Here is a 12,496-nt window from a genome sequence, read left to right as displayed (position 1 = left end):
TCCTCAGGTCCTACCTGAGAAAGCATGGACCTCCACGCGTAAGCTTGTACAAATTAAACTTGTGGGTTGTCGCGACGAGGGATAATGAAGGGACAACCACGCAGGCTGACGGTTGGCATGAGAATGGTTTAATGGCGGTGGAGCGAAGCTTGGTGCGGGTGGTGCGTGCGCACACGGCATCCCTCATCTTCCTTGGGATGCCGTGCCACTACAGCTACTTCCCCCCCTCCCCTTCGAGATGGGTGAAGCGTGAAGGATGAACAGGTGAAGGAAACGGCCGGTGTCCTAGAGTCCAGCCGGCGGTCTGGCTCATGGGGGACGTCTGGCGGAAGGAGGGTGGGATGACAAAAGGCAGAGCTGGTTGCTTCCACATAAGCGGGTTAAAGCCGGTCGATCGACACGACTACCTCGCGACCGTTGACGTCGATGGCAAAGGCTTTTGCGCCCTGGTGGATGATCTTGTGGGGGCCGCAATAAGGGGGCTGGAGAGAGCGGCGGATGGAGTCGGTGCGCAGGAATACGTGGGAGGAGCTGATAAGGTCCTGGGCGACGTACGGGGAAGAGGAGGAAACAGCTCTCGTAGGTGTTAGGCGCAGCCGGGAGAGAGCAGCCTTTAAGCGTTGGGCGTAGTCTGATGGGGCTAGGGGTGATGGCTGCGAATATGGCCGATGGTTGAAAATGTCGGCAGGAAGCCGGATGGATATGCCGTAGACCAGCTCTGCTGACGAGCAGCCGAGGTCGTGCTTCACGGCAGCTCTGATTCCGAGGAGCACCAATGGCAGGTGCTCGGTCCAGCGGGAACCGTCCAAATGGGCCATAAGTGCGTGCTTGAGGTGCCGGTGGAATCTTTCTACCAGGCCGTTACACACACGGGATGGTAAGCCGTCGTGCGCAAACGCTTCGTGCCGAGAAGGGTGGTGAAGGCAGTGAAAAGGCTGCTTTCAAATTGCGGGCCCCGGTCGGTGACGATTTCTTCTGGCACGCCGAATTGGGCATTCCACGTCTGAAGAAAAGTCGCTGCGACAGTTTCAGCTGTGCTGTCCTGCATGAGTACTGCCTCAGGCCATCTGGTGAATCTGTCGACGCATGTTAGAAGGTAGCGATGACGGTCAGAGAGGGGCAGGGGTCCAACGATGTCAATATGGACCTTCGAGAAACGGCTTGTTGGTGGGGCGAACTGGCCAAGCGGTGAGATGGTGTGGCGGTGGCACTTGCTGATATGGCAAGGCGTTCAGGCGCGCACCCAGTGGCGGATGTCCTGCCGCACCCCTGGCCAGACGAAACGGTCGGCAACCAACTTGATGGTGGTGCGAACTCCGGGATAGGCGAGGCAGTGGACGCTGTCAAAAACTGCGCGGCGGAGAGTAGAAGGGACGACAGGGCGGGGTGACGAGCCTGACGTGTCGCAGAGGATGGGGACGGCTGAACCGGGCAGGAGAATGTCAGCGAGCTTGAGGGACGGGCGCGAGGATGCGCGGAGCTGGCAGAGCTGGTCGTCCGAATTTTGTGCGGCTGCCAGGTTGCCGATGCTGAGGACGGGCTGGCCGGGTACAGCGTGACGCGGCTGAGTGCATCGGCCGCTACGTTGGCGGAGCCCTTCACGTGGCGTACGTCCGTGGAAAATTCCGCGATGTACGCAATGTGGCGAATCTCGCGGGGGGAATAATTTTGGCCGGCGGACGTGAAGGCTCCGACGAGGGGCTTATGGTCTGTCCAGATAACAAAACGCCGTCCCTCCAAAAAGTGGCGAAAGTGGCGCACGGCCGCATAAGCTGCCAGCAGTTCCTTGCCGAAAGCGCTGTAGCGGGCCTCGGTTGGAGACATCTTGCGTGAAAAGAAGCCAAGAGGTCGGGTGCAGTGATCGACTTCTTGTTGGAGAACAGCGCCCAAGGTCCGGTCGGAGGCATCGACCATCAACGAAAAAGAAGCATCGGGACGAGGGTGAGCAAGAAGTGTCGCGCGCGCGAGGGCCTTCTTGATGGCGTCAAAAGCTGCCTCGTGAGCCTCTGCACACGAAAACTTGGACGCGCCGGGCCCTGGGGACTGGAGGAGGTCCTCCAGTGGCCGGAGTATCGCTGCGCAGGATGGCACAAAACGCCGATAAAAGTTGACCAAGCCGAGGAATCGGCGCAGCTGACGGATTGAAGTGGGGTCGGAAATTCTGCGACGATCTGGATCTTCTTGGGCAGCGGCGAGATTCTGGCAGAGGATACGAGATGGCCAAGAATTCAATAGAGGGCCTGCCAAACTCGCACTTCTGGGTGTTGATGACAACGCCGTGGTGTTCGAGGCGGGCAAAGACTTCGCGGAGGTGGTGGAAGTGCTGCTCCGTTGTTTCGCTGACGATGAGGAGGTCATCCATGTACGCTAAAACGAAGGGGAGGCCTCGCAGTATCGAATCAATAAAACGCTAGAACGTCTGCGCAGCATTCCTCAAGCCGAAAGGCATGCGCAGGAATTCAAAGTAGGGCTGTGCGAGTACTCGAAATTTCGAGTTCGAGTCGAGTCGATCTCGTACTCGACTCGAACTCGACTCGACAAATGATGACTCGGCAACTTTCGAGTACTCGATATCGTTTCGAGCTCGCGTTAGGTCCACATTAAAATCCATCATATGTAAGACATAACCTGTCACAACGATTCCACCGTTTGGAAGCACGCATTGTGCGCAGCCGTGATTGCTGTCACAGTTCCGCCATCTTGTTTTCAGTATTAGCTTCGGCTAACCTCGACTTGGCTACAGACTGAGTAGTGGCTATGAATGGCAAACTGGCTTCAACTGGCTACTGCTGGCCATGGAGGCGTCGCGCGCGCGGAAGCGTAGCAGACATGGGAGGAGCGCATTTCATAGTTTCGTTTCTTCGACGGGAGAGTCTGTTTCGATTCTGCTAGCTCATAAAACTCGGAGACGTATGACAAGAGTGAAGAAAGTGCATCTGCACAAAATCGAAAAGGGCTGGAAGCCTTGTGTAGGACTACTTTACGAAAATTTCCGGTACGAACGATTCCTTACCGCGCCATAGAGAGTCGATCACCGGTGATTGACGTTTTATGAGCGGCGCTACTCGGTCCCTAAAGTAGATTCAGACAAGTGGTCACATTTGTTGGATACTATAAACACTACAGAATGAGTTCAATTTTCATTTTTACCTTTTCTTTGCGGTAGCAATTTATGAAGTTGGCCCTGCGCCAAGGAGGCAGTGTGGAGATGTTATCTTGGTTGCGGCAAACTTGTAGATTGATATTTTTGTTCAAGATACAGGCATATATTCATAAGGGTTTCTGCTGTTTGCACCAATCTTTTGGTGCCCCAAAATCAATTTTGGAAATACATGGATAGCTTGGTTTATGAAACTTACATCATTAGATAGGGCATTGATTTGGCTACATTTTCCCATATAGCAACATATTTTGAAGTGATATTGTCACCCACAACAAATATATTTGTAAAACCACCCACAAATGGCTATTTTTGTGGCGTTAAGGAAAGTGTTAAACCACGCGGTTGTAGAAAGACCAGTTTTCCAACCCATAACTTGTAAATGTTTTATGGTTGCAATATTAATTTAGCAATGTTGTCCTTAGGTGGCACATTTGTTTTATAAAGCTCTTATAATCTTCATCCATTTCTTCTTTTGTTGTCAACTGTAGCACAAAAGAACATTTTTTTTAAGGGGAAGTTGGCCAAAAAGCGTCACTAAAGCATCTTAATATTTTCTACCTTCCTGCTTCTACACATTACCTATCATTTAATGCCACAGACCGACCGCTGTGGCGTCGCTCATGATCTCAGTTGTCTCGCGACGTAAACACCCAATTATTATTATTATCATTTAATGGAACGCCAACTACTCGAACTCGACTCGATACTCGAAACAGTGATTTGGTATTACTCGAACTCGACTCGAACTCGAAAATTTTGCTACTCGCACAGCCCTAATTCAAAGAGCCCGAAAGGTGTCACAATGGCTGTTTTCGGAACGCCCTCTGGCGCTACGGGAATTTGGTGGTATGCCTTAGTGAGATCGATTTTGCTGAAATCCTTGGCCCCGGCTAGGTTCATGGTGAAATCCTGTATATTGGGCAGCGGGTAGCGGTCGGGTTTCGTAGCGATGTTTAGGGCGCGGTAATCCCCGCATGGCCGCCAGTCTCCGGTTTTCTTGGGGACCACATGTAGGGGAGATGCCCAATCGCTGGAGGAGGGGCGGGCGATGCCGATAGCCAACATATGGTTGCATTCGCTGCGAGCGATATTCCACTTTTCAGGGGCGAGACGACGCGGCTTGAAGTGCACCGGGGGCCCCGACGTGTTGATATAATGGACGACGTCGTGGCGAACGGGCTTCGTCCAATTAGGTGGCTGGGACAGAGAAGGGAATTCGCTGAGCACGGCAGCGAATTGAGACTGAAGGGACGAGAGGGAGATGGCGGGCAAGGAAATGCGGGGCGTTGATCCGATGCCTGCTATGCGCAGTCCCGTGTTCGAGTCAAGGAGGACCTTACGACGCACATCAATGAGCAGACCAAAGTGCTGCAGAAAATCTGCTCCGATAATAGCCTGGTCAACGGCTGCGATTTTGAAGATCCAGGGGAAGGAACGACGTAGGCCGAGGTTTAGTGTCAGTGACTGTTCGCCGTAAACGGGAATGCTGGTGTTGTTGACAGCGGTCAGGTGGTAAATCGGGAACTTGCACTTGTTCGCCCTGCTGGCCGGGAGGATACTAATCTCTGCACCAGTATCCAAAAGGAAGCGCCGACGAGATGCTAAGTCGGCGACGAAGAACAGGCGGTCACGATGAACAGGAGGGGGGGGGGGGGGGCGCTCGCCGCCTTTAGCGCTCCCCGGGAAGGTTTCCCGGCCAGGAACACGGCTGTTGGCAATTGCGAGCTTGAGCACCGAAGGACCAGTGGTACCAACAGAATGGTGAAGGGTTGGAACGCTCTGGAGAATGGGACCTACGAAATTGTCGGGATCGTGAACCGCGACGGAATTGCTGGCGTCGAGGGGAGGCAGGGCCACGGTTCGACTGCGTCGAGGCGATGAGGGCACGGAGCTCGTGAACGTCGTCCCGAAGAGCGGCAATTTCGCTTGTTGGATCGGCAGGACGGAGGGAAGGCTGAGGGGCAGTCACCGAAGTGCAGGGTGCAGACACGTGAGCGGGCATCGGGAGGGTGGCCTGCACGAAGGCTAGTGAAGGCTGTGCCACTTCCAGAATCTTGTCCACATGAAGCGCCAGCTCTGTGAGCGAAAGGTTGGTTGCAGTGGCCAGTATCATCTGCATGGTAGATGGAAGGCGCTGTAAGAATAGCTCCTTAAGGAGTGCTTCGACAAAAGTTTGGGCGCGGTCACCTAGCAGGGTCTGCATATGCCGTAGAAATTGGGATGGTCGCCGGTCTCCGAGGTCTTCAACGGAGAGAAGCTGTTGGAAACGCTTCCGGTGGGATGCCATGGTGCGCTGAATGATAGCAGCCTTAAGTGTGTCGTAGGACGTAGGGCCCGATGGAGCGCAGAGAATGTCGGTCACATCAGAAGCTACCTCGGGTGGAAGGACGGAAACGACGTGCTGATACTTCGTCGCTTGCGTGGTGATGCCAGCCAGTTGGAATTGGCATTCGACCTGTACGAACCAGATGGTAGGGTTCGCAGGCCAAAATGGCGGTAGTCTCACGGCGACGCGATTGACGTTGCTGGTGGACGAGGACTCCTGCATGGCAAAAGCGATCAGCGGAGGGCATGCAGTTGGATCAGCAGGGTAGTTCGGGTCACCAATTGTGGGTTGTCGCGACGAGGGATAATGAAGGGACAACCACACAGGCTGACGGTTGGCATGAGAATGGTTTAATGGCGGTGGAGCGAAGCTTGGTGCGGGTGGTGCGTGCGCACACAGCATCCCTCATCTTCCTTGGGATGCCGTGCCACTACAAACTTAAACAAAAATCTTCAGTGTCGGTTTCTGTATTTTGTTTATGTGATCTACAGGACCTGACTCCCCTCTTCGTATACATTTCAACTACATGTTATGTGTAACCAAGGAATGCTGGTATGTGGGTGGAGTGGCTAGTTTGCCACAGTACAACAAATCGGAACACAAATGGCTGATAAATCTGCTTCAAAATCTGGGACAAGACGATGAGCACTTGGAATCATCATAGTTTTTAGTGCCATGCAGAGGAAGATAGAGAAAAGTACCCTCAAATTTTGTAGTACTTTTTCTGAATTACTTGTAACCATGCTGCAGCTACATAGGCAGTAGTTCAAATGTTACTCACAATTGCCAAAACTTCATGCTAGCACTCAATTCCTTTTTACAAACTTTGGTTTGTGATGTGATGAATGTTTCCGTGACTTCCATAGGCCCGGTTTCACCAACTCTGGTTAACTGAAGCAATATCAAGGTTGCCAATTCTTGAACTTTACAGACACTTCTCTTTTCCATCGGTGATGTGGTGAATATTTCAGTAATGACTCCTTTAGTGAAGCAGATAGTTTAATGACCGTTCATCTTAGTTCAGATGCTGAAAAGGTTGGTGAAACTGGGTCATTATGTAGCCTTTGTGTTCTGGTGCTGTGCAATGGTTTTTCGAGGGATTCAAACTATAAAAATGTTAATAATAAAAAACTTTCTTGGCATACCTACCTACATACATGTCCCGGACAGCACGTAAGAAACTCAACAGAATATAAATATCATCATGACATTGGTATACAGACTGATACCGAAACAAATCGGAAGGGGAGGGCTGGGTTCCACGAATGGGCACTTGTTCGCTGCCTCCTCTGGAAAGAAAAGTAGGACCGAAAGTACCGTGCTCTCTCAGAGACCACCGTAAACCACTCAAGACCGTGCCTTTTAGACGCGAACTCGTCCCCCCTAGCTTTGAGCGTAGCTCAACTGTACGAAATTGGTGGCTCTGTTGAACAGTCTGATGCCATTTGTTTTTATGATGAACAGTATGATGTCATTTGTACCGTTTCCAAGGCACTTTGTACAAGGGTATGGTATGCCAGCAGTGTACTGTCTGCGAAAGGTAGTTTTCGTGTCCACTTCAAGAAGACAATTTTTTTAAGAGGCTTAGAGGATGCGTAACTACTGTGTGATTTCCACTAAATATCAGAAGAGAGGTGCACACCTAAATACCTGAAACCCTCAACTCAATTAATTGTAGGATCAAAATTACATGGGAATATATTGAAGTTTGTCTTGTTCACAAAATATATCATTGCACAATGTGCAAAGTTCATCGGTAGTTTCCATGGCCTACATCAATCATAAACACTGCAAACCACTCACTGAGCATAGTCAGTCCGCGGTACGCAAAGTGAAAAGCGTCATTGCCCATTGTGAACATGGTCATGCAACAGTGCTTGCGGCTTGGCATTTCTCACTAGATTCTTTCATCACTTTGTTATGAGATGACTAATGCTTTGCCAAGCAACACGAACATAGTTTGTAAGAACTACTTGGAACTTTGAAACAACTTTGCAAAGCAGATGTACTCTTATGCACTTCCTTTAATCGCTTCAGGAGTATTTCTCCCGTAACATATAGGTAACATATAGGTCATGTAGGTAACACAGTTTTGGCACAGTATTTGCTTGATATGTCCAACAAGCAGAGATATCAAATCTTTGTGCCAAAATGGTGTGCCACGTGTCCGTGTAAAGACGAGTCGCTTAGATGGAATAGGTATAGCATCTTGATGTTGATTGCGAAAAGTTAATGTTTGACAACATATATGTCATGGGTTAAATAGAGCAGTATATCATACACATCAGAAGAATGCCAACACTTCAGTGCTTCACCTTTACCTGTTATTCCAATGTTTACTCTCTCTTCTATTGGAATTATGTATTTCAGAATCATTTTTGTATTATTGAATTTCAATTTGGCAATCCTTCCTTATGTCTTGTGATAGACAGGTTAGCAATGTAAGCAGTGTTTATGTGCCTCTCACAACCTGCATCTTTATGCAAAAGTACTCCAAAAGCCGGGAGACGACATAACTAGACAAAAAAGTAGAGAACTCTGACTAAACATAACAAAATAACAAGGTTTACTTAGACGTTCCATCCGTCACGCGACGGACATCATCTGTGCCAAACTGAATGGGAGATTGCACAACCGGTCGCTATTTAAGGAGATGGGAGTATTGTTCGGGGAAGGGCCACGGTTTTTCTTAAAAACCGAGGGGTCACTGCGTATGTTCCGAGACTCTAGAAGCTTCCTGTGTCCCCATCTTTGTTCTCTCTTGTTATGTTAAGTTGGAGTTCTCTACCTTTTTGTCTGCATTTTTATATCTGAGGATGTTTTTGTGAAAAGAGGGCAAGGTGCCGGCAACATGGCACAGGTTCACAAAAATGCAGAACCAGAGAGACACACATAAAAAAATTATAGCATAACACAGTCCCAATCATTTTATCGTGTCCTTTTTGCTGTGTCGTCTGTTCTACATTTGTTTTTTGTTTTCGTGTTTCTTTTTCGTGTGTAGTTTCTGGATTTTAAGCCCAAGAGCAGCTGGTGTAGAGGATGCTGAGAACATGCGAAGCATACATTTTCTCGTTCTCACATTATGCTGTGGGCAGTGTGAAATACAACTCAAAAGGAATCTAATGAGAGACAACTTGTCACCAAGATTAGTGTGGGAACATTGCAAACAAAAAATAATTCTAAACCATAATGAATTCCTATCCTATTTAATGGTACAATATCAGAAAAGTTATTCAAATAATATTAAAGAAGTAACCGTGCAAATTATCAGTCAAACAGTGAAGCCGGCTGCAGTACACTACAATGTGTCACATGTAACAATATCAGTGTTTCGTAACATCTAACAATATCAGGGAGGCCGCAATATAGTAAGGGGGGGGGTTACACCACGTGGCCACTTGGCGAAAAGAAAAAGCAGATGAAGTGAACGCAATTTGCGACAAAACCAAGGAAACTATCTCGCTGCAACTGGAACATATTGAAGTTGTTTTTATAAAATAGAAGTTCAGTTCAGCGCACAAACACTCGGGAACCGAGCTAACTTGCTTTCCGTCCAGGTCCGTCGCATTATTTCTCACTGTGTCAGGACGGACCCCCTAACCTACAGCATACGTCACTTGCGCACAGTAGTATAACATTTATATTATTGTATATGTGTCATGGCGCACACAGGCACAGAAGAGGAAAGATATCAGCTGTCGTGCACACAGCCATCCCGAAAACTATGCCCATCTTCGTTGATGCACCCACGAATCCACAGGAAGACCGCCGTAGCTTCCCCACTCGAATTAAGTATCTGTACCTTCAACTGTAAACGGTTTGGTGTACACTCCAGAAAACGAGAACAGCTGATTGCCGATTTCATGGGCGCGGCCATGCGAGCCGACAAGGACAGTTCAACAGAGGAGCAATTTGAACGCGAATGTGGCGCTAGTGATAGGCGCAACAATTTGCACTTCAAACGACGTAAAACACCAAAAAGTGAGCAGCGAGGATGCTTGCTTGCTCATTTGTCATTATTTGGGCCTGTAATCCACATCAGGGTTCAGAAAGGCTGCTAAATGCCGATGGCCGGCACAAGAAAAACGTGTTTGCAATGTTTTTTCTCCCGTTGCGGTTCAAGCGAATATACCTTTTTTGTACTTCCTTCCTCACTTTTCTTTCTTTTTTTCTTTATCGTTTTTTTACTGTTGTCGGTTCGTTCCGGAGCCCTAGCTTGGAAAGCTGCTCCTGTTTAGTTTCGGTATCAATCGGAATGTGGGGGCAGGGGGAACAGTCCGCGCTCCTCGAGTTTTCACGCTGCTGGCTCTGCCCCCCCCCCCCGAATTTTCCCTCCGAGGACCTCTTTGTATATGCCGTACTTCTCAATCTCTAACTCCATGTCCCGCATTGCTCTCCTTCAGGTTAGGTTAGGATAGGGCTCGCTCACCCTTGCCGACTTCCGACTTAGTGCGAGCGAGGTATCTCCATAATGGAAAACCTGAAACGGTGCACTAAAACCAAATGTCACCTCTATGGATAATAATTTGAAGCATACAGATGAAGGATTCATCTCATATTTAAACCGATTGCCAGCAATTCTGCTCTTTCTGTTCCTCGAAAGAAAGAAAAACAGCTTCATAAAAAAATACATTTTAGTGAATTATGCAAATTAGAATGCCAAAATACCTTGCAGATAAGGTATTCCTCCACTCGCATACGCGTAAGTGCGAAACTAATGTGCACGTAGTCCTAGTTGTTTTATCTAAAAAAATCTCTATTAAAAATGGCTACCACCACGAAGTATGGCTTGTAAGTGTATGTGTAAGTAAGTGTGTGTGTGCTTCAGTTGGACAAATTTTTATAAAAAAGTCACGAGAGCACGTCATTTTCGCAATTGAGTTCGCCCCGAGCCATTTTCTTCGATATCTCTTTAAGTCCTCCAAATGTTCGTAAATTCAACGACAAAACCATGTACGACTACGCTCGAGCTAACTTCCAAGGCATCAACGACGGTCTTGAAGCTCTGTATGAAAATTCCTTTCATGGGACCTCGCCTCACTTCATTGAGGATAACTGGTCCCTCTTTCGTGACAACATAAACTACCATACCGAGTATCATGTTCCAAAGATGAGAGTGAAATCTTACGATCACAATCCTTGATTCACGAAAAGTCTTAAAATCTTGCTAACCAAGAAAAAGCGTTTATTCAGGAAGGCAAAGCGTCTTCGCGAAGACGTATCATGGGCTAAATTTCACTACTGTGAACGGGAATACAGGCGCTCGATCAAGGAAGTGAAACATAAGTTATTTACCATCGACCTCCCGTCTCTCTTGACGAATAAACCAAAACAATTTTGGAAAATTTTTATCTCCGCCAAAATCCCACCTTATCAGTCTAGCTGACACCCGCTGGCAACGACTGCGCCAACGGTTTCGCTTCCTTCTTTTCATCCGTTTTCAACACCGATAACGGGTACACCCACACTCCATTATCAGTAATCCCCTCCTCACCTATGGTCCCCATTCATATCAGCATTCACGGCATTTGTAAAATCATTGAGTCACTTAAGCTGTTATCAAGTGCTGGTCCGGACTCTATTAACCCGAAGGTTCTATACAACACGAGATCTATTTCCAGGAAGATTCTATGCTGCATATTTACTCAGTCACTCCAACATTCTGCTTTACCACAGGACTGGAAGACGGCGAGGATTGTCCCTATGCACAAATCAGGCAGCTGCCACATCGTTAATAACTACCGCCCCATTTCACTCACTTCTATAGTATGTAAAATTCTCGAACGCATAATCTTCTCCAACGTAGTTAAGTACCTTGAAGAAAATGTTTCTTCTATCCCTTGCAGCACGGATTTCGAAAGCTCTTTTCGTGTGAAACTCAAGTAGCCAGTTTTGTTCACCACATCTTTCCCCACGCGGACAATAATCATCAGACTGACGTTGCTTTCTTAGACTTTCGCAGGACCTTCGATATGGTGCCGCACTATGAGCTTCTATACAAACTCTATCTGCTTAACCTCAACCCGTATGTCGTCCGTTGGATAGCTCAATTTCTCACTAATTGTACGTTATTTGTTACTTGCAACAACCACCTATCCCCAAATGTACCTGTGCTTTCTTGTGTCCCTCAGGGATCAGTCCTCGGCCCTCTCCTTTTCCTTATCTATATAAATGACCTTCCTTTAGGCATATCTTCCACGATTCGTCTCTTTGCTGACGACTGTGTAGTGTACAGGCAAATCCTCTCTCCTTCTGACCAACTAACCTTACAAAGCGACCTTTCACTAATCCGGCGTGGTGCAATGAGTGGCAAATGCCTCTGAACATTGCAAAGTGTCGCACTTTGTCGTTTTCTCGAAGATGGGTATCCTGTCTTCCCCTACACTCTAAGTGATATCACATTAACCAGACCAGATTGTTACAAATATCTTGGAATCCACCTTTCCTCCAACCTAACTTGGAACGAGCACATCAACCACATAATAACTAACACTTCTCGCTCCCTAGGCTTTGTTAGACGCACCCTCAGGTTGGCGCCCTCCATCTTAAGCTCCTAACCTTCACGGCTCTTGTACGAAGCAAGCTGGAATATGCATCACCTATTTGGGACCCTCCCCAAAAGTATCTCTGCGACGCCATAGAAGCGCCATGAATTATAGCTACGTTTATGTGTGCTGCTTTGGTTAACTTTGCAAAAGGAATATTTACTTATTATAATTACATATCTTATGCATAGTGCTCATCTTCATTGTATAGTAGTTAAACATTTCTGATCACAGTTGTGTGATTCGATTCTCCCAAAATATTATTGGAACTGTGTGCCGCATGTTATGATGATTAGAATTGTAGACTCCGCCTGCGCGTCATTTCATAATAGATTCCTTTCAATATAGTATTGTCTACTGTCCAATCGTCTGAGAAAATGTATACACTGCGCAATTTAATTCATAAAATGAGCTTTCGCAAAATATTAGTGATCCTCTTTGTAAACAAAAATTGATGTAACA

The 12,496-nt window shown here is 47.7% G+C and overlaps 2 protein-coding genes across 2 annotated transcripts; both read right to left on the bottom strand.

Moving 5' to 3' along the window:
- Window positions 1-380: 380 nt before the first annotated feature.
- LOC135387172 (uncharacterized) lies at window positions 381-818 on the bottom strand. Its single transcript, XM_064616519.1, has one exon. The coding sequence runs from the start codon at window positions 816-818 to the stop codon at window positions 381-383; it is 438 nt and encodes a 145-aa protein (XP_064472589.1).
- Window positions 819-3,922: 3,104 nt separating this feature from the next.
- Window positions 3,923-5,891, bottom strand: LOC135387161 (uncharacterized). Its single transcript, XM_064616516.1, has 2 exons — window positions 4,961-5,891; window positions 3,923-4,728 (listed from the first exon to the last, which is right to left on the bottom strand). The coding sequence occupies exons 1-2, from the start codon at window positions 5,889-5,891 to the stop codon at window positions 3,923-3,925; spliced, it is 1,737 nt and encodes a 578-aa protein (XP_064472586.1).
- Window positions 5,892-12,496: the final 6,605 nt, after the last annotated feature.

Source organism: Ornithodoros turicata, chromosome 1, assembly GCF_037126465.1.
Source record: "Ornithodoros turicata isolate Travis chromosome 1, ASM3712646v1, whole genome shotgun sequence".
NCBI lineage: Eukaryota > Metazoa > Arthropoda > Arachnida > Ixodida > Argasidae > Ornithodoros > Ornithodoros turicata.
The sequence above is the reverse complement of the archived record's forward strand: the minus strand, read 5'-3'. Positions and strand labels throughout refer to the sequence as shown.